Below are 23,105 nucleotides of genomic sequence, written 5' to 3'. Positions count from 1 at the left end.
ACCTCAGAAGCAGTGGTATTGGAAGCTGACGAACCAACCAATGACAATGAGCCAGAATCAACTCCGCCACAAGAACAGGATACTCGAGAAAGGCGCTATCTAGTCAGGTCAGGAAGCCTCCTCAAAGACTGAACTTATAAATGATTATTTCAGTTGATGTATATAGTACAGAGAAAATTGTAATTGTAATTAGTTATTATTTAGTTGTTAAATGAATGTTATGTACTGTTTATCTAAAAGGGGAGGAATTGTTGTGTATGTACCTTTAAGAGAAGAACTGATTCTATACTGCAGTGCCGGCAGTGACCACCCCGGTATATAAAGCCATAGCAGGCTTCTGTACTTCAGTCTTAAGTTACCCTCTGTTCAGTAAATACCTGTATTATTGTTCTCCAGCAGTCTGTGTATTATTGATACTCGGACACTACAAAAGTGATCAAGGGATATGGGGAGAAGGCAGGGACAGGGTACTGAATTTGGATGATCAGCCATGATCTCATTGAATGGTGGAGCAGGCTCAAGGGGCCGAATGGCCTACTCCTGCTCCTATCTTCTATGATTCTTTGTTAACTCTGCATTTTGGGTGCTTTCTATAGTTGGTTAAAGTTTCAATGTTTTACAAGGAGTAGTGTGGCAGGTGCTGAAATGTTTTTTGCTGACTTAAAAGGTTTCTAGACAGACCAGTTCCTCCCAGACATGTTGGACAAGTAGGCTTGCCTCTTGGCATTGACCATGACTGGTAGAATGAGCAGAGGACATGTAGAGCAGGACAAGCTGCTAGATGAGGGAGGAGGAGGAGACGGATAAGGGCTCTCAGCAGAAGTATTTCGGGAGCAATTCAAAAGCATCAGACGCTGCATCATGAGTGGTCCCACAGGTGTTCTGCTGGAGGTAGCCACCCGTTCCATGTTGGAAAGGATGGAGTCCAAGCTTTACGCAAAGCCCTGTGCCAAGTTGGTGGTGGATTTCCCCATTCTCTTTGGCATTGAACCCAGGCTTTCTGGCAGGCTTTCCCATGCACCAAGCATTTGGATTTTTTTTTATTCATTCATGGGATGTGGGCATTGCTGGTAAAGCCAGCATTTATTGCCCATCTCTAATTGCCCTTGAGAAGGTGGTGATGAGCTGCCTTCTTGACTGCTGCAGTCCGTGAGGTGAAGGTACTCCCACAGTGCTGCTGGGAGGGAGTTCCAGGATTTTGACCCAGCGCCAATGAACGATTTCCAAGTCAGGATGGTGTGTGACTTGGAGGGGAACTTGGAGGTGATGGTGTTCCCATGCGCCTGCTGCCCTTGTCCTTCTAAATGATAGAGGTTGCGTGTTTGGGAGGTACTGTCAAAGAAGCCTTGGCGCGTTGCTGCAGTGCATCTTGCAGATGGTACACACTGCTGCCACGGTATGCCGGTGGTGGAGGGAGTGAATGTTTAAGGTTCTGGATGGGGTGCCAATCAAGTGAGCTGCTTTGTTCTGGATGGTGTCAAGCTTCTTGAGTGCTGTTGGAGCTGCACTCATCTAGGCAAGTGGAGAGTATTCCATCACACTCCATACATGTGCCTTGTAGATGATAGAAAGGCACTGGGGAGTCAGGAGGTGAGGCATTTGCTGCAGAATACCTAGCCTCTGACCTGCTCTTATTGCCACAGTATTTGTGTGGCTGGTCCAGTTAAGTTTCTGGTCAATGGTAACCCCCAGGATGTTGATGGTGGAGGTCTCGGAGATGGTAACAAGGGAAATTAGAGATAGCATAAGATCCAAGGAGAGGACATATAAATTGGCCAGAAAAAGCAGTAAACCTGAGGATTGGGAGCAGTTTAGGATTCAACAAAGGAGGACAAAGGGATTAATTAAGGGGGGGGGGAAGAGAGTATGAGAGTAAGCTTTCAGGGAACATAAAAACTGACTGTAAAAGCTTCTATAGATATGTGAAGAGAAAAAGATTGGTGAAGTCAAGCGTAGGTCCCTTGCAGTCAGAATCAGGGGAATTTATAATGGGGAACAAAGAAATGGCAGACCAATTAAATACATACTTTGGTTCTGTCTTCACAATGGAGGACACAAATAACCTTCCAGAGATGTCGGGGAACATGGGGTCTGATGAAAGGGAGGAACTGAAAGAAATCAGTATTTGTAGGGAAATGGTGTTAGAGAAATTGATGGGATTGAAGGCCGATAAATCCCCAGGGCCTGATAATCTACATCCTAGGGTACTTAAGGAAGTGGCCCTAGAAATAGCAGATGCATTGCTGGTCATCTTCCAAAATTCGATAGACTCTGGAACAGTACCCATGGCTTGGCGGCCCATAGCTAATGTTACCCCACTGTTCAAAAAAGGTGGTAGGGAGAAAACAGGGAATTACAGACCGGTAAGCCTGACATCGGTAGTGGGGAAAATGCTAGAGTCCATTATAAAAGATGTAATAGCCAAGCACTTGGAAAACAGTGACCGGATCGGACAAAGTCAACATGGATTTACAAAAGGTAAATCGTGCTTGACTAATCTACTGGAATTTTTTGAGGATGTAACTGGTAAAATAGGTAAGGGAGAACCAGTGGATGTGGTGTATTTGGACTTGCAAAAGGCTTTCGATAAGGTCCCACATAAGAGATTAGCATGTAAAGTTAATGCACATGGGATTGGGGGCAAGGTATTGACGTGGATAGAGAACTGGTTGGCAGACAGAAAGCAAAGAGTTGGAATAAACGGCTCTTTTTCCAAGTGGCAGGCAGTGACTAGTGAGATACCGCAGGGATTGGTCCTTGGACCCCAGCTATTCACAATATATATTAATGATCTGGACGAGGGAACTAGATGTAATATCTCCAAGTTTGCAGATGACACAAAGCTGGGTGGGCGTGTGTGCTGTGAGGAGGATGATGAAAAACTCCAGTATGATTTGGACAGGTTGGGTGATTGGGCAGAAGCATGGCAGATGCAATATAACGTGGATAAATGCAAGGTTATCCACTTTGGTGTCAAAAACAAGGAGGCAGATTATCTGAATGGCAATAGATTGGGAGAAGGGGAAGTGCAACGAAACCTGGGCGTCCTTGTGCACCAGTCGCTGAAGGTAAGCATGCAGGTGCAGCAAGTGGTTAAGAAGGCAAATGGTGTGTTGGCCTTCGTAGCGAGAGTGTTTGAGTACAGGAACAAGGACGTCTTGCTACAGTTGTACAGGGCCTTGGTGAGACCACACCTTGAGTATTGTGTGCAGTTTTGGTCGCCTTATCTGAGAAAGGATGTTCTTGCCATGGAAGGAGTGCAGCGAAGATTCACCAGGCTGATACCTGGGATGGCAGGAATCATGTATGAGGAGAGATTGGGTCAATTGGGCTTGTACTCACTGGAGTTTAGAAGCATCATTGAAACTTATAAAATTCTAACAGGACTAGACAGATTAAATGCAGGAAGGATTTTCCCGATGGTTGGGGAGTCCAGAACCAGGGGTCACAGTCTAAGGATAAGGGGTAAGCCATTTAGGACAGAGATGAGGAGGAATTTCTTCACCCAGAGAGTGGTGAACCTGTGGAATTCTCTACCACAGAAGGCAGTAGAGGCCAATTCATTAAATATATTCAAGAAGGAGTTGGATATATTTCTTAAGGCTAAAGGGATCAAGGGATATGGGGAAAAAGCAGGGACAGGGTACTGAATTTGGATGATCAGCCATGATCGCATTGAATGCAGGCTCGAGGGGCCGAATGGCCTACTCCTGCTCCTATCTTCTATGTTTCTATGGTAACCCCAATGGACGTCAGGGGGCGGTTGTTAGACTCTCTCTTGTTGGAGATGGTCATTGCCTGGCACTTGTGTGGCATGAATGTTACTTACCACTTATCAGCCCAAGCCTGAATGGTGTCCAGGTCTTGCTGCATGCAGACATGGACTGCTTCATAATCGGAGTTGTGGTGAATGTAACTGAACACTGTGCAATCATCAGTGAACATCCCCATTTCTGACCCTATGATGGAGGGAAGGCAATTGATGAAGCAGCTGAAGATGGTTGGGCCTAGAACACTGCCCTGAGGAACTCCTGCAGCGATGTCTTGGGGCTGAGTTAATTGACCGCCAACAACCACAACCATCTTCCTTTGTGCTAGGTATGACTCCAGCCAGTGGAGAGTTTTTCCTCTGATTCCCATTGACTTCAATTTTACTAGGGCTCCTTGATGCCACACTCGGTCAAATGCTGCCTTGATGTCAAGGGCAGTCACTCTCACCTCACCTCTGGAATTCAGCTCTTTTGTCCATGTTTGGACTAAGGCTGTAATGAGGTCTGGAGTCAAGTGGTCCTGGTGGAACCCAAACTGAGCATCGGTGAGCAGGTTATTAGTGAGTAAGTGCCGCTTGATAGCAATGCTGACAATACCTTCCATCACTTTGCTGATGATTGAGAGTAGACTGATTGGAGTGGTAATTGACCGGATTGGATTTGTTCTGTTTTTTGTGGATAGGACATACCCGGGCATTTTTCCACATTTTTGGGTAGATGTCAGTGTTGTAGCTGTACTAGAATAGCTTGGCTAGAGGCACGGCTCGTTCTGGAGCACGTCTTCAGCATGACAGCCAGGGTGTTGTCAGGGCCCATGGCCTTTGCTGTATTCACCCAGCAGCCTTCTTCTGTGGCCTGGCCCAACAAAGTCAGCATCTGAGTCCTCTGCAGCAGAACTAGTGTATTACCTCGCCCTCTAGTGAGCTGGCACCTGCGCTATCCTTCCCCTCTGCCCTGGCTGCAGCGCACTTGTGCCCAGTGTCTCACCACATGCAGATCCTGCCTCTATGCTATTCTCTAAATTGTGATGGCTGATGGCTGCGACTGTGAAATCGAGTGGCAATGTGTCTTCATCTTGCCTGGGCAGGTTGCAGTTCTTGGGTATCTGAAAGGCAAAAGAAACAAGGGTAGGTTTGTGGTGAGGGGAGAGGAGAAAGTAAGAAGTGTGTGCTTATACTATCAGTAGTTTCTCAGTCAGAAGAGATGGTGGGATGAGGGAGAAGTGGAGATGAGAGGAGGAGGAGGATTAGGTTTACGGATACCCTCATCCACAGCATCAGCAATTGCTCTTGCCATAATTTCCTCCATCGGGGTTAGACAATGCAGGCACACCTTTTGCCCTTCGGTTACTTCCTGCTGCCTCCGCTTGTCCGCCAGCTTCTCCTGCAAGAGAGAGGGAAGTGTGTTACTGAGTGTCGTGCAATCTGTTTTGGTGATGTGGCTGTCATGATTGAACAGCTGCCAGTGTGTGCAAGACGTGAGATGTTGGTTTGAAGCTTGCAATAGTGCTAAGTGTGTGAGGGTGGGGTGAAGTGAAGTATATAATTTTTAGGTATGAGTCCAGATTGAGATTGTTGGTATGTGAGTGCTGGTGGTGTGGTGAGCTGAGCAGTGGCTGAGACTAGTGGTGCAGTTGGTAGGATATGGCATTTGAAGATGCATTCACTGACCTTGACAATTCGTGTGAAATTATTAAACTTCTTCCTGCACTGCAGCCATGTTCTTTGAGCTATATTTCTGGCATTGACCTCCTCCGCTATCGCTTACCACTGTTCTGAGCATGTGTCTGGATTGCCTCCGGCCCCTGAGGGCACTGGACATCTCTCCTTTCTACCTCTTTCACCAAGACCTCCAGTGCAGCGTCCAAAAATCTTAGTGCCCACTCTCTCCCATGGTCAGCCATTGTTGATTCCTGCACAGCACACTATTCCCAATGATCTCAGCACATCCAGCAGCCACAATGCACCTCCACTTTCAGAGGTGCAGGCTTGCTTTAAGTAGTGCTCGGCCCTCACGATATTGGGCCCCCTGCTGATGCATGCATCCAATGAACAGTGCGGGGAGCACTGGCTGCACGCAGAAATCATGATAATAAGCAGGCAGCATGAAATTGGCATCCTGCCTGCATTTTAATCACCAGGCGCAGTTTAAGCACACATCACGATCCCTGCGCCCATTTTCAGGGGTTATCCAATTTAACCCCCCTAGTCTTCCATCCTGCTACAAATTCAGTTCCCTTGCCACTGATTCTATTTCCCTCCCTGGCCACTGTCTCAGGCTGAACCAGACTGTTCGCAACTTTGGCGTCCTATTTGACCCTGAGCTGAGCTTACTGCCTCATATACTCTCCATCACCAAGATCGCCTACTTCCACTTGCGTAATATCGCCCGTGTCCAGCCCTGCCCAGAACCATCTGCTGCTCAAACCCTCATCCATGCTTTTGTGACCTTCAGACTTGACTGTTCCAATGCTCTTCTGGCCAGCATCCCCATCTTCCATCCTCAGTAACTTAAGCTCATCTAAATCTTTGCTGCCCATATCCTAACTCGCACCCAATCCCATTTCCCCATCACCCCTGTACTGGCTGAGCTGCATTGGCTCCCGATCCACCAATGTCTTGATTTTAAAATTCTCATCCTCATGTTCAAATCCTTCCATGGCCTCGCCCCTCCCACTCTCTGTAACCTCTTCCAGCCCTACAACCCTCCAGGAACTCTGCATTCCTCCTACTGTGGACTCATGTGCATCCCCCACTTCTTTTGCCCTACCATTGTCGGCCGTGCCTTCAGCCACATAGGCCCGAATAAACCTCTCCGCCTCTCCTTCTTTAAGATGCTCTTTAAAACCTATCTCTTTAACCAAACTTTTGATCACCTATCCTAGTTTTTACTTCTTTGGCTCGGTGTCAAATTTAGTTTGATTACACGAACTTGGCAGAGGGATGGGCACCAGCATACAGGAGTAGAAAAGAGGAATAAGATGTATAAAAGAGTGAGTGTGTTGGATAGTACTAGAGGCGGTAGTACAGTACCATATTAGATAGGAGCAGACTAAGAAAGACTACAAAACATTCAAAAATGGGTTTAGAATGCATGTACGTAAACGCACAAAGTGTGGTAAATAAGGTTGGTGAGTGACAAGCACAATTAGCTGTGTGGCAATAGGTTGTTGTGGCAATAATGGAGACATGGCTTAAAAAAGGTGAGGACTGGGCACTTAATATTCAAGGGTACAAGGTGTTCACAAAAGATAGGGAAGGAAAAAAGGGAGGTGAGATGGCAGGGCTGATTAAAGAAGACATTGTAGTGTTGGAAAGGGAGGATGTTCTTGAGGGGACAAGGACAGAATCCATTTGGTTAGAGTTGAGGAGCAAAAAGTATGATCACGCTTTTGGGGGTATTCTATAGGCCTCCAAATAGTGAGAGGGAGGTATAGGAGCAAATCTGCAGGGAAATCGCAGAGATATGCAAGAGCTATAGAGTGGTGATATTGGGGGACTTTAATTACCCAAATATCGATTGGGATAATGCTCGGGTCTTTGGTTCCATTTTACCCTGGCTAGATCCTTTCGCATCCCATTGAAGTTAGCCCTCTTCCAGTTTAGAAGTTCCACTCTAGATTGTTCCTTGCTCCTCTCCATTGCTAATCTAAATCTTATGATACAATAATCACTCGTACCCAAGTGTTCTCCCACAGACACTTGGTCGACCTGGTCCACCTTATTCCCCAGCATAAAGGTAAAGGAAGGGGAGGAATTTCTGAAATGTGTTCAGGAGAATTTCCTTGACCAATATGTTCTTGGCCCAACTAGGAAGGAGGCATTGCTGGATCTGGTGCTGGGGAATAAGGTGTGGTAAATGGCTGTTTTTCAGACTGGAGGACGGTAGACAGTGTTGTTCCCCAAGGGTCAGTACTGAGGCCACTGCTTTTTCTGATATATATATGTATATATAATAAATGACCTGGATATTGGAATACAGAGTAGAATTTATAAATTTGCCGATGACACCAAACTTGGGGGTGTGGCAAACAGTGAGGATGCTACCAATCGACTGCAACAGGACATAGAAAGGCTAGCAGAATGGGCAGATCGAATTTAATACAGAGGTGAGGTGATGCATTTTGGCAAAAAGGAACAGGGAGGCAATATACACTAATGGCACAGTTTTAAAAAGAGTGTTGAGGACAGAGGGACCTTGGAGTTAATGTGCATAGGTCCCTGAAGATGGCAGGACATATTGAGAGAGTGGTTAGCAAAGCATATGGGATCTTGGGCTTCATAAATAGAGGTATTGAGTACAAAAGTAGAGAAGTTATGCTGAACCTTCATAAAGTGCTAGTTAGGCCACAATTGGAGTATTGCGTCCAGTTCTGGTCACCACACTTTAAGAAGGATGTGAAGGCCCTTGAGAGGGTGCAGAGAAGATTTACCAGAATATTTCCGTGGATGGGGGATCTTAGCTACAAAGGTTGGAGAAGCTGGATTTGTTTTCATTAGAGCAAAGGAGGTTGAGGGGTGATTTAATAGAGGTGTACAAGATTATGACGGGTTTGGAGAGGCTAGACAGGGAAAGGCTGTTCCCACTAGTTGATGGTACAAGGACTAGGGGACACAGATTTAAGGTTTTGGGCAAGAGATACAGGGGGGACGTGAGGGAAAACTTTTTTACACAGCGAGTGGTGATGACCTGGAATTCGCTGCCGACGGAAGATGTGGAAGCAGACACTCAATGTTTTCAAGGGGAGACTGGATAGGCACTTGAGGGAAATAAACTTGCAGGCTACGGGGATAGAGCGGGGGAATGGGACTGACTGGATTGCTCTACAGAGAGCCGGCACGGACTCAATGGGCCAAATGGCCTCCTTCTGTGCCGTTCGGACTCTAAGACTATGACTCATGTGAAGTGCCTAGAGACGTTTTACTGTGTTAAAGGTGCTATGTAAATGCAAGTTGCTGTAATTTGTCAAATCTATTCTTCAATATTTAGTATACATTGGGGCAACTGTCTTGAATTTAATAATGAAACACTAACATAAATCTAGCATTGTAGTTACTTTTGTGCCACTTATGGTTCACTAGATTAATAACTCCAAACTGATTAGATCATTTGATTTACTGAAACACATCTAAGATGTCATTCAAGCATCAACAGCATTGAGAATCTAGAATCCTCATATCACATTTTGTGATATCCGAATGGTAAGGTCAGAAACTGAGAGAAGCGAGATCTTAGGAAGAAAACCCAACTGTTTAATTACCCGGTGTAGCAGAGAAACATCTCTTACAGGCTGCAAGCAAAACACACACTTTCTTACTGCATGATGGCAAGATGGAGGATTTCTTCGGAGTCATACCCATAATGCAATGCCACATTACCTTAATAACTGGTGTACCAGGACATTGAGTACATGGCCCATTACCTTAAATACTGGTGAATGTGAAACCTTACTCTTTGGCTCCATCTGGTGGATAACTTAAACATTACATCCCAGATTACTATATCCCTCCCCTCTTAAGTTGAACATCAATTACTTAACAACATTCTTAAAAAGTCCCATAAGGAAACTCCTTTAACGATAGTCCATACTGAACGAATCTAGCAGGTCATTATCAATCTCTCTGGCAGCTTGTGAGGCCTTGGTGAACGTCTTACAGTCAAGTCCCTGCTTGGTTGTGGTAGAGCCACCTGCTGCTCCTGAGCAGTACTCAGAGTATCTGACTCTGCTACGATGGTTTCCTCTTGACTAAGGGGTCCAGGTGGAACTGGCTCTGTTCGCGGTGGTGGTACCACCGATGCATTTGGATAACTGGGGGCCAACTTGTCCTCAGACATCTCCTCTGGAACCTCCAGTTCGATTTCCCCTTGTCTGGTCAGTATCTGATCTACATGTCTGCATACTACCTGACCAGTTCCCACCATGACCGTATATGATACCGGTCATTGAGTCTATGACGCCAGGAATCCATTTTGGACCATAACTGAAATTCCTGGTAAGGACCGCATCTCCTTCTCCAAAACTGCGGCTCTTTGTCTTTCTGTCATGGTTCTCCTTTTGTTTGATTTGTCGGCTTTCCACCATCCTTTTTAGATCTGGGTGAACCAGGTCAAGAGTGGAGCGTAGTCGACATCCTAACAACAGCTCAGCAGGAGAGAGTCCTGTGGTAGATTGAGGTGTTATTCTGTAGCTGAACAGAACTCGTGACACCTTGGTTGCCAAACTCCCTTCCGCACTTTTTTTCATCATCTCCTTAAATGTTTGTACAGCTCTCTCCGCAAGTCCATTTGAAGACGGATGATATGGAGCTGAGGTCACGTGCACTATGCCATTGTTTCTCATGAACTCTTTTGTTCCTGTACTCACAAAACACGTGGCATTGTCACTTACTACGATCTCCGGTAGCCCTTGATTACTAAAACTCCTACGCAGGCAGCCTATAGTAACAGTAGATGAAGCAGAATTTACAGGATACACATCCATCTATTTGGAATGTGCATCAATGATTATGAGGAACATCTTTCCCATGAATGGACCCGCATAACCTACATGTAATCATCTCCATGGTTTATCCGGCCACTCCCAGGGGTGGAGAGGAGCCGCTGCTGGTGCCTTCCTGTGTACTTGACAAGTGCTGCATGTCTTGACCAGATTTTCTATCTCCTCATCTAGCTTTGGCCACCACAAGTAACTCCTTGTCAAGGCTTTCATACGCGACACTCCAGGATGACACTGATGTAGTTGCCCTAGGATAGACTGTCGTGCTGGCTGTGGAATAATCACTCGTGCTCCCCACAACACGCAACCATCCTGCACACTCAGCTCTGTCTTCCTGACACTAAGGTGTGAAATCAGTCCCTTCCGGATGCTGTGGCCAACCCCTCATCACATATTCTTGGACTCTAGACAGTACTGGATCTTTACTGGTCCAAGTCCTTACTTGTTCAGCAGTCACAATTGCCGTGTCCTCCAACATCAACACTCTGTCCTCTGGAGCTGCACAGATAGGTGTACCTGGCAGTGGAAGACGGCTCAAGGCATCTGCATTCCCATGGTACTTGCCCGCCTTGTAAACGATGACATACTGATATGCCCACAATGTCACTGCCCACCTCTGGATCCGGGGTGACACCATCTGTGGCACTGCTTTCATTTCATTAAAAAGAGACAGAAGAGGTTTATGATCAGTGCATATGGTGAACTTCCTGCCATATATGTACTTGTGAAACCTCTGTAACCCAAACATTACTGCTAACCCCTCTTTATCTAACTGGGAATAGTTTTTTTCCGCTGGTGTCAGAGTTCGAGACATAAACCCTATTGGTCTTTCTGTTCCATCTTCCAAGCTGTGTGGAAGAACCGCCCCCACCCCGTAAGGTGAAGCATCTGCATTGGCGTGAACCAGCACATCCGAGGACAGCATCAGTTTCTTGGACTGTTCAAATGAAACCCTCTGTTCCTCTTCCCACTGCCACTGCGTCTCCTTGCGCAGAAGTTTGTGTAGAGGTGCTAACACTGTTGCCAAGTTTGGTAAAAATCTGTTATAATAGTTTAGCAGTCCCAGGTAAGCTTTTAACTCAGTCACATTGGTAGGAGCTGGGGCCTTCTGCAGTGCTTGTACCTTCTCCTTGATTGGATGGAGCCCGGTGGCATCCACTCTGTGTCCCAGAACACGGCCTCATTCCCCAGGAAAGTGCACTTACTCCTCTTGAGCCGTAACCCAGCCTTATCCAATCTTTGTAGTACCTCTCTCAGAGTGCTCAGATGCTCCTGGTCGGTTCTTCCCGTCACCAGAATGTCATCCAGATAGATTGAATTATGTGGGATCCCTTGCAGTACACCCTCGATAGTCCTCTGGAAAATAGCTGGACTAGATGAGACACCGAATGGTAAGCGGTTATAGGTAAACAAACCCTTGTGTGTATTTACGGTTACATCATACTTGGATTCCTCATCTAGTGTAATCTGCAAGTATGCATGACTCATATCCAGCTTCGTGAATTTCTTCCCTCCAGCCAGGTTCGCAAAGAGATCCTCTGTTTTGGGAATAGGATATTGTTCTAGTTTAGACACCCTATTTACTGTCAATTTATAATCTCCACAGAGTCTTACCGAATTGTCCGGTTTTAACAGGTACAATGGGAGCTGCCCATTCTGAACATTTCACAGGTTCCAGGATGTTCTCTCTCAAAAGACAGTCAAGCTCAGCCTCTACCTTCGGTTTCATGGCATAAGGCACAGGTCGTTGTTTAAAAAACCTTGGCAGTGCCTCCTTGTCGACATTAATCTTAGCTAGGGGGCCATTAAATGTGCCAAGTTCTTCCTTGAACACGTTCTCATGTTCAATCAACACTTCTTGCAAAGACAATGGTTTGCCTCCCTCGATTTGATTTATTGCTCCCCAATCTAATTTAAGTTCTTGCATCCAGCCCCGACCAAACAAGTTTGGTCCAGAACCCGATACTACAACTACAGGTAGCTGTTCCACGGTGTTCCTGTGTTGCACAGTTACAGTAGCTGTACCCAATGACGCCACTCGTTCACCGGTATATGTTTTAAGCTGCATAGAGCAAGACTTTAACTCTGGAACTTTTGCACAGTTCCACAATTTTGAGTACTCCACCCTGTTCATTATGGTTACGCCGCATCCTGTATCCACTTCAAAGTTGACCTTAGAGTCATTTACTGTCAGTTGCAAAGTGATAGGATCCACTTTTGGAATGTTCTCTACCATACTATGCATTATGAACATGTCGTCTTCTTTCTCAGCTTCTCCGCTGATGTGATGTGCTCCCTGTTTTTTCACTTCTCTTCCTAGGTTTTGCTTTCCTCCCCCTTTTGGTTTGTATTCCTCCACGGTTGCTTTTGCCCTGCATGCACGTTTTATGTGCCCTATTTTCCCACACTTGTGGAACTTTTCCTCCAGAAACCTGCATTCCCTCGCCAGGTGATCGCCATTGCATCTATAACATGCCTTTACATGCTCACGTCGTGGTTTCTGACGCATATTTAACTTGTGCACAACCTGACCTCCAACTTGCTTTGTAGTAGCCCAGTCTGAACCTTGTATTTCTTTTACCTCTCGGTTCGCTGTCTCTATGGCTTGAGCAAGTTCCAACGCTTTTTCATACGTAAGCCCAGTCTCGGACAATAATCTCCTCTGCATTCGATCATCCATTATCCCGCAAACCAGCCTATCTCTCAGCATGTCTTTCAGGTTGTTCCCGTAATTGCAATCGGGTGCCAATTTCCTCAACACCGCTACATAGTCCAATACAGTCTCTCCCGGTTTTCTGTTCCGTTAATTAAATTTGAAACGCTGTACAATCTCACTCGGTCTGGGATTGAAATGATCCTTCAGCAAGGCCACTAAGTTAGCAAATGTTCTGTCTCCAGGCTTTTCAGGACTGCATAAGTTTCTCATTAAACTATACGTCTGACTTCCCACGGAAGTGAGCAAAATAGCTCTCCTTTTTCCGACATCATCCATCTCATTTGCTTCAAAGAAATGCATCAGCACCTCGCAGTACGCATCCCAGGTCTGAGTCTGAACATCAAAAGCAGAGATCTTTCCTACCATAGCAGCCATGATCAGTTATTCAGTGCTCTTTTATTTCTTCTTCAAGATGTGATCTGTTGTTCCCATCCTCGTCGCCAATATGTGATATCCGAGTGGTAAGGTCAGAAACTGAGAGAAGCGAGATCTTAGGAAGAAAACCCAACTGTTTAATTACCCGGTGTAGCAGAGAAACATCTTTTACAGGCTGCAAGCAAAACACACACTTTCTTACTGCACGATGGCAAGATGGAGGATTTCCTCTGAGTCATGCCCATAATGCAATGCCGCATTACCTTAATAACTGGTGTACCAGGACATTGAGTACATGACCCATTACCTTAAATACTGGTGAATGTGAAACCTTACACTTTGGCTCCATTTGGTGGATAACTTAAACATTACATCTCAGATTACAATACATTTAATTTGTTCAGACTGAGACCAGCAGCACATAGTATTGTTAGATGAAATTGCTTCGTGCCAGTGAATTTTATAAAGTCTTAACATAGTTCTGTATTGTTGAAAAAGCAGATAAAGCTCCTGTTTATGTTCACAATGGCCCAGATTTTGCGGTGGTAATGATGGTGAAACGGTCAGCCTTCACCATCATTACTCCTCTGAAACCGATAGCAACTTCTGGAGCTGGTGCATGCGCAGATAAACACGGAACTCCAGAAGTTCCTGTCAGTGATTCTAAACTTCTCTGCTGTTGAACACCTGGCAATCTTTCAGAAATCACTGAACTGATTAGAACTTAAGCTTTCACCCTGTAATATCACTCTTGAAAACCTCCGGAAAAGTTAAGCCTTGTTGAATGAGGTGTAACTGGGCTTTTATTGGCATACTGATTCATAATTACTGCTGAACAACCGTTCTGGCCCTGAAAAACTAATTTTATATTTGTGGAATGCCAGTTTTAAAATTCCATGGTTTTTAATATAATGTTTTTATTTATTTTTTTAAAGTTTGATATTTCAGCTTCTACCTTAACCCCATGTGTATGTCCCAATCTTTATTTTGCTCCCTAAAATGATTAAAAAGTGAAGGAAATTCAGTTGCTTTTACTTCCTGGTTTGCTGTCTGTGAGAATTCTTCAATGTGATTGGCTGCTTAGTCAGCTTGCTGACATCACTGTTTGTGGACGCTGGAGATCCTCTAGACTTGACGCCAGCATGACATTAACATGGGAAGAGGTTAAATCGACGCCACAGAAATCACTAGATCATTGTGGGCAGCTTTCTTCGAGGTCAGTGGCGAGCACCATCACTTTGCCGCTGACCTTAAATACTCCTGTGAAGCGCCTTGGGACGTTTTACTACGTTAACGATGCTATATAAATACAAGTTGTTGTTGTTGACTGCAAAATCCAGGTCAATGTTCTATTTTTCTTTAATTACATTATGTCATTTGGCTTCTTCTTCCAGATACAGTTTGTGCTCACAATTATCCACACGCTCAGTGCAGCAGTAAAACCATGTGGATTCCCACTTGGCTGCTTGATGTTCCAGTCATCCTACATGGCCACACTGGTCATCCTGTTTATAAACTTTTACAGGAAGGTAAGAGAAAATGCCCCCCACACAAACATTGAGTACAGTTTTGTTGCCAAAAGATTGTATGTACTTGCCCATGGAAGGATAAATATAAATAACATTTACTTCTATTATGAAAAATAAAATTCCCACCCCCACCCCGTGTGTAAGTGTAACATCTAAAGGAGCCACACAGACGAACATATCTCAGCTTTGATCCTATTCTGTGCTGAATTAACTGATCTCAAGTGCGATGGGAATGGAGTCTTACTGTTGGCTCCAGCCTCCGTGTTTGGAGGCGGTGGGAAAATCATCCATGGTTCCCACTCACAATTGCTCTCCAGGGATTGGTGTTTGAATTGAATAGCCTCAGCCTCACTGGCTAGGCTCCCACATGAAAAATGGAAAAGTTACTCGAGGGCACCCAACACATGTGAAATTGTACCCAACACCTTCAGGAGAAGGGATTAAAAAATGGTGCAGCGTATAGTCCAACAAAGAGTCACAATTCTGTTATGTAGAACTATGCTGTACAATCCTATATCTACAGGATATATATCTATATATAAGTAAATAAAATATAAACAGATACACCTAACAAAAGGAAGAATGAACTTGCATTGATACACAAACAATAATCAAAAACGATGGGCAGGAAAAGACCAGCTTGTCCTTTGAGCCGACCCTACATGGTCGTGATGCCATAAGCATCATGATTCAAAACTATTCCGTGGAACCACATTGACCTTGAATTACATATAGCATCTTCACCTCAAGACATCCCAAAATGTTTCACAGCCAATGAATTACTTTTGAATTACAGTCGCTGATGTTATGTAGGCAAATGCGGCAGCTCATTTCCCACAGCGAAGTCCCACAAACATGAAATGAGATGTATGGTCAGCTAATCTGTTTTTGAAGGTGTCGAATGAGGGAGAAATGTTGGCCAGGACAGCAGGAGAACTCATCACTGGAACAGACAGACAGTGCTTTTGTGTAACGTCTCATCCACAGATGCCACCTGAAATAATGCCTGTTTTATCTCAAGTCCTGGAGTGGGATTTGAATACAACATATTATACATGTATAATTGTTCCTACATGTATATTGAGTTACTAGGTATTGCACAAAAAAGATTTTGTTCTTTACCCTGCCACTATTTTAGAGCATAAAGTTCAATGTCACAATTAAGATTTATTTTTAAAAGCTGTTGAAACTAAAATATTTGGTCAATGCGTTTTGTCATTGATAAATTTAACATGCACAAATCAAACAAAATAACGAATTTAATTAAATTTCATTCTCTCCTCCTTTGTCTACAGACATACAGAAAAACAGCACAACAGGATGACAAGGCCACTGCTTATCTGAAAGAGATAAAGAATGGTTATTACAATGGCTATGCAAAGGCCATTAATGGCAGTGTATCCAAGAAGAAAGATTAATATCTTTAGCACAAGCATAGCATCCAAGTACTGCTAGCAAGCTATATTTATATCTGTGATTCACTAATTTTCAGGTCTGTAGTTCAACTTCAAAGATCGATTAACAATATATTCTAAGAGTTTTTAAAAACATAATTTGTACGTAATAGTTCAATTCATGTTTTAACATCAGGGTAGAAATAAAAAAGTTATGTCATTGTACTAATCAGATATGACCTACAAATTTAAATGACTGTTTAATTTCTGGACTCTATTAGATTAGAGGTCCATATTCTTAGAGGAAATTAGCTCATTCTGGAACAGAATTTCAAACAAATAGAATTGCCTTATAATTAGTGGTTTCACCCAAATTTCATTAAATGTGCTTGATCATTTTCACAGGTAAAACATGTTTACAAAACTGCCTTACTTCCAGAGTGTAGAGCTGAAGTATCACTTACACAACTCAAATGAGATTTTATTTAAACTTCTTCCAATTTTAAGTTTTGTTCCACCTGTCTCAAGATCCACTTTTCTAATTGCTAGTGAAATTGTGTTTGAATTTTATTTGTATGATACTTGTTGCAAGATAAATGTAGACTTTGTACTCTACTGGCTGATTGAGCTGTTTGTATAAACCTTTTAAAAAAGCCTAATAAAACCTTTCCACACATCTCTAATTTAGTCCTTGATTCACTGACATGGAGGACTCCACTTCTCACAAAAGTAAGCAAATCTTTGCATACAAGATGTGAATAAAGAGTTAAATATAACTTCTTCACACAGAGGACAATATGCATGTGGAATAGATGACCCAGGGATGCAGTGAATATGAAGGTTATACATTTCAATGATGGCAATATTTTGACAGATAGGCCTATTGAGAGATATCAGAGGTAAAGTGGGGGACCTTCAGATCAACTCGATGATAGTCCTGAGGAAATTGATGCACATGCATCAGTATGTCCAGTGAGTGTCATGGGGAACCATGGTCTCCTGGAACTTGCATGATCACCTTCAGGAGTCAGGAAGGAACTTGCCATTTTTTCCTGAAATTGGCAATTGGTTATTTTGCGTGCACAAGGACTTAACACTTCTAATGTTTAGAGTCAGGCACAAGGTTGCAACATCTAATGGATAGGATGAACATGGGCAAGTCTTTTCTCACCTTTCCTTCTGTATGTACATTTGAAGTAAACAACCTTAAAATTATGTATCTCAAGTAAAACCGAGACCAATGGAGAGGGACTACCAGAGATCAAGAGAAGGAACTCAAAAGAATTAGGCCAGTCACACTAACAACTTCAAGAGGATTGTTAAACCCTGAATGCCAACAACACAGTAAAGCTTCCCAAAAGGCTTGACGGCAGTGCAAATTACCAGATACAAAGAAATGGTGGAAGGGTAAAACACCAAAAAATTTATATTCTACTTTGAAAAGGGAAAATAGTGAACAATTGATAATCAAATGACCATAAAATACATCTCGTACATAATTAACAGTTTCACGTCAACTGGAAACCTTCAATCAACCAATTACATAACACATAAAAGCTTTTCCTTCTGTACTTTTGGTCACAGAATAGGGTCCTTCAACTATTAAAGTTGGCTAACGAACAACAAATAGTAGTGATTAAAAAAGTTTTGTCAGACGGGAGGAATGTAAACGGTGGTGTCCTCGAACAAATCACTATTCACAATACACATCAATGATCTGGACTTGAGGATTGGGCACCATATCAAAATTTGCAGAAGGCATAAACATAAGAAATACAGTTAACAGTGAAAATTGTAAGTAATGCTAGGAGGACAGAGAGGTAGACTGGGTAGACAGATACATGTGAGGTGATGCATTTTGGGAGGATAAGGAGCGGATAAATAAATTAAATATTAAAACTTAAAAAGGAATTGAAGAGTAGAGAGACTTAGGGGTTCAGATCTTAAAACGCGGGAAAGGAGGTTGATCAAACTGTAAGGAAAGCACAAGGGATTCAAGTTTGATTAAATGGGGGATAGAGCACAAAAACAAAGGAAATACTAAACCTAATCAATCATTAATTAGGTTGCAGTTAAAATATTAGGGATGAAATTGGTTTGGGTGGTAGCGAACATTCTGTAAAGGTCTCAGACATGGAATTTTAGCAAATACTTTCTGAAAATCTAAGTAAATTATACCCACTGGATAGCCCCCCTAAACTAATTCAGTTCCCTTCCCAGAACTATTTCAGTAGATTTTACAGGTACAGCCGATCGGTGCTAAGTTGGTGGTTCCTATTCCATACAAGATCTATGCTTTTTCATTCAACCTCAATAGTATTTCACATAATGCTCTTGGGCATCTTTCCCACTAACAGGTCTACTTCACTTTTAGATTATTGTGCCACCTTTTTGAATATCATGATTACATGCGCTATTTTCTAACCATCTTCAAATGCTTCACCAAAGACCTAACCTCCATCATAAGGTCAAGAGTGTGACTGGTTATTGACAAATCCAGCGTTCAGCTTCATCATCTAGAATCGGGGCAGAGGGTATTTAAAAATAATATTAATAAATTTAATTAATTACATAGAATGGGAGATCAGGTGATGTGTTGCTGCTGCAATATGTGGGAACTGGTGGACACCATTGATGCTCACGGTGATCACATTTGCAGTAAGTGTTGGCTGCTCGAGGAATTCCGGCTCCGTGTTGAAGAGCTGGAGTCCGAGCTTCAAACACTGAGACACATCAGGGAGGGGGAGAGTAACCTGGACTCTGTGTATCAGGAGGTAGTCACACCAATTAGAGTAATTAATTCAGATGTAGTCCGTGGCCAGGGTCAGGATGGTGTGACTAGCAGTGAGGCAGGTACGGGGATCCAGGAGGTAGTGTTGGAGGAGCCGCAGCCCTTTCTCTTGTCCAACAGGTTTGAGGCTCTTACTCCCTGTGAGGATGGGAACAGGGACTGCGGGGAGGATGAGCAACCTGGCCACAGCACCGTGGAATGGGGGGCCATTCAAGTGGGAGTTAAAAGAAATGTTGTAGTAGTAGGGGATAGTATCGTTAGGGGGATAGATAGAGTTCTTTGCAGCCGAGAGCGAGAGTCCCGAAGGCTGTGTTGCCTGCCCGGTGCCCTGGGCTGGAGAGAAACTTGGAGCGGGAGGGGGAGGATCCAGTTGTCGTGGTCCATGTTGGTACCAACGACGTAGATAGGACAAGGAAGGAGGTTCTGCTGAGGGAGTTTGAGCAGCTAGGGGCCAAATTAAAAAGCAGAACCACAAGAGTAATAATCTTTGGATTACTACCTGAGCCACGTGCAAATTTGGCTAGGGTAAATAAAATTAGAGAGTTAAATGCATGGCTCAAAGACTGGTGTGTGAGAAATGGGTTTTGCTTCCTGGGACACTGGCATCAGTACTGGGACAGGAGAGAGCTGTTCCGTTGGGACGGACTTCACTTGGCCAGTGCTGGGACTAGAATCCTGGCGAATCGAATAACTAGGGCTGTAGAGAGGGCTTTAAACTAATTAGTGGGGGGGAAGTTTTAAGAGAGCAAAAAATAAAAATGACAGCGGAGAAGGCAATAGAGCAAGGTAGCAGTGGGGGAATTAAAAACCAGAGCGTGTCAGGAAGGGACAGAATGTATAATGATAAAGGTAAAGTAGTAAATGGGGTAAAAGCAGGAATAAATTGTCAGAAAACATATTTGAAAGTTCTATATCTGAATGCACGCAGCATTCGTAACAAAATTGACAAGTTGACGGTGCAAATAACTACACATGGGTATGATCTGGTGGCCATTACGGAAACATGGCTGCAAGATAATCATGACTGGGAACTAAACATACAAGGGTATTTGACAATTAGGAAGGAAAGACAGGAAGGAAAGGGAGGTGGGGTTGCTATGTTAATCAAGGATGGAATCACTGCAATAGTCAGAAATGATATTGGGTCAAAGGATCAGGATCGTGAAACAGTTTGGGTGGAGATAAGGAATAATAAGGGGAAAAAGTCACTAGTGGGCATAGTCTATAGGCCTCCTAACAGTTGCAACTCTGTTGGTCGGAGTATAAATCAGGAAATAGTTGGGGCTTGTAATAAGGGAACAGCTATAATCATGGGGGATTTTAACTTTCATATTGACTGGACTAATCAAATTGGGCATGGCAGCATTGAGGAAGAGTTCATAGAGTGTATTAGGGACAGGTTCCTTGAGCAGTATGTAACTGAACCAACCAGGGGGCAGGCAATCTTAGATCTGGTCCTGTGTAATGAGACAGGATTAATAAAAAATGTCCTAGTAAAGGATCCCCTTGGAATGAGTGACCATAATATGGTTGAATTCCAAATTCAGTTTGAGGGCGAGAGAGTTGGATCTCAAACCAGCGTACTAAGCTTAAATAAAGGAGACTATGAAGGTATGAGAGTAAAATTGACTAAAGTGTACTGGGAAAACAGATTAAAGTGTAAGATGGTACAAGAGCAGTGGTCTACATTCAAGGAGATATTTCACATCTTTCAAGATAAATATATTCCACTGAGGAAAAAGGGGAGTAAAAGAAAAGACAGCCATCCGTGGCTTAGTAAAGTAATAAAGGATAGTATTCGACTGAAAACAAGGGCACATAAATTAGCCAAATCTAGTGGGAGGATAGAAGATTGGGAAGCATTTAAAAGCCAGCAAACAATAACTAAAAGATTAATTAAGAAAGGGAAGATAGATTATGAAAGTAAACTAGCAAAAAATATAAAAACAGATAGCAAGAGTTTCTACAGCTATATAAAAAGAAAAAGGGTGGCTAAAGTGAACATTGGTCCCTTAGAGGATGGGACCGGGAAACTAGTGGTGGGGAACATGGAGATGGCAAAGACGCTGAACAAATATTTTGTATCAGTCTTTACAGTAGAGGGCACTAAAAAATATCCCAACACTGGACAAACAGGGGGCAATGGGGGGGGGGGGGTGGAGGAGCTAAACATGATTAAAATCACTAAGGAGATGGTACTCAGTAAAATAATGGGACTTAAGGTGGATAAATCCCCCGGACCTGATGGCCTACATCCTAGGGTCTTGAGAGAAGTGGCGGTAGGGATTGTGGATGCATTGGTGATCATTTTCCAGAACTCCCTGGACTCAGGAAAGGTCCCGGAAGATTGGAAAACTGCTAATGTAACACCCTTATTTAAGAAGGGAAGTAGACAAAAAGCTGGAAACTATAGACCAGTTAGCCTAACATCTGTGGTTGGCAAAATGTTGGAGTCCATTATTAAGGAAACAGTAACAGAGCATTTGGATAAACATAATTTAATAGGACAGAGTCAGCATGGTTTTACGAAGGGGAAGTCATGTTTGACAAATTTGCTCGAATTTTTTGACGATGTAACATACAGGGTGGATAAAGGGGAACCAGTGGATGTAGTGTATTTGGACTTCCAAAAGGCATTTGACAAGGTGCCACACAAAAGATTACTGATCAAGATAAAAGATCACGGGATTCGGGGTAATATACTGGCATGGGTGGAAGATTGGCTATCTAACAGAAAACAAAGAGTTGGGATAAATGGTTCGTTCTCGGGCTGGCAATCAGTAACTAGTGGTGTTCCGCAGGGGTCAGTGCCGGGACCCCAACTCTTTACAATCTATATTAACGATTTGGAGGAAGGGACCGAGTGCAACATATCCAAGTTTGCCGAGGCAACACGGTGGCATAGTGGTTAGCACTGTTGCCTCACAGCGCCAGGGACCCGGATTCGAATCCGGCCTCGGGTGACTGTGCAAACTCCACACAGACATTCTCCCCGTGTTTGCGTGGGTTTCCTCCGGGTGCTCCGGTTTCCTCCCACAGTCCAAAGATGTGCGGGTTAGGATGATTGGCTATGATAAATTGACCCTTAGTGTTAGGGGGATTAAATACGTGGGGTTACGGGGATAGGGTGGGATATGTGTTGGTGTAGGGGTTACAGGGATCGGGTGGGATATGTGTCGGTGCAGGCTCGATGGGCCGAAATGGCCTCTATCTGCACTGTGGTGATTCTGTGACGATACAAAGATGGGAGGGAAAGCAGTGAGTGAGGAGGACATAAAAAACCTGCAAAAGGACATAGACAGGCTAAGTGAGTGGGCAGTGATTTGGCAGATGCAATATAATGTTGGAAAGTGTGAGGTTATGCACTTTGGCAGAAAAAATCAAAGAGCAAGTTATTATCTAAATGGAGAAACTGCAAAGTGCTACAGTACAAAGGGATCTGGGGGTCCTGGTGCATGAAACACAAAAAGTTAGTATGCAGGTGCAGCAGGTGATCAGGAAGGCCAATGGAATCTTGGCTTTTATTGCAAGGGGGATGGAGTATAAAAACAGGGAAGTCTTGCTGCAGTTATATAGGGTATTGGTGAGGCCACACCTGGAATACTGCATGCAGTTTTGGTTTCCATATTTAAGAAAAGATATACTTGCTCTCGAGGCGGTTCAGAGAAGGTTCACTCGGTTGATTCCAGAGATGAGGGGGTTGACGTATGAGGAAAGGTTGAGTAGGTTGGGACTCTACTCATTGGAGTTCAGAAGAACGAGAGGCGATCTTATCGAAACATATAAGATTGTGAGGGGGCTTGATCAGGTGGATGCGGTGAGGATGTTTCCACTGATGGGTGAGACTAGAACTAGGGGGCATAATCTTAGAATAAGGGGCTGCCCTTCCAAAACTGAGATGAGGAGAAACTTCTTCACTCAGAGGGTAGTAAATCTATGGAATTTGCTACCCCAGAGAGCTGTGGAAGCTGCAACATTAATAAATTTAAAATGGAGATAGACATTTTCCTAGCAGATAAGGGAATTAGGGGTTA

At 43.8% G+C, this 23,105-nt stretch overlaps 1 protein-coding gene across 2 annotated transcripts in view; it reads left to right on the top strand.

Annotated features, from left to right (window-relative positions):
- elovl2 (ELOVL fatty acid elongase 2) overlaps nt 1-16,958 on the top strand; it is a 307,754-nt gene extending 290,796 nt beyond the window's left edge. For both annotated transcript variants that reach the window (XM_085988799.1, XM_085988800.1), the window contains exons 7-8: nt 14,752-14,886; nt 16,182-16,958. In XM_085988799.1, coding sequence (XP_085844925.1) covers nt 14,752-14,886; nt 16,182-16,304 — 258 coding nt within the window. In that variant the 3' untranslated portion in view covers nt 16,305-16,958. The remainder of the gene's footprint in view (nt 1-14,751; nt 14,887-16,181) is intronic.
- The last annotated feature ends 6,147 nt before the right edge of the window (nt 16,959-23,105 follow it).

The sequence above is a fragment of the Somniosus microcephalus genome, chromosome 5 (genome assembly GCF_052327205.1).
Source record: "Somniosus microcephalus isolate GS21.2 chromosome 5, FLI_Smic_1.0, whole genome shotgun sequence".
NCBI lineage: Eukaryota > Metazoa > Chordata > Chondrichthyes > Squaliformes > Somniosidae > Somniosus > Somniosus microcephalus.
This window is presented reverse-complemented; position numbering and strand designations above follow the sequence as displayed.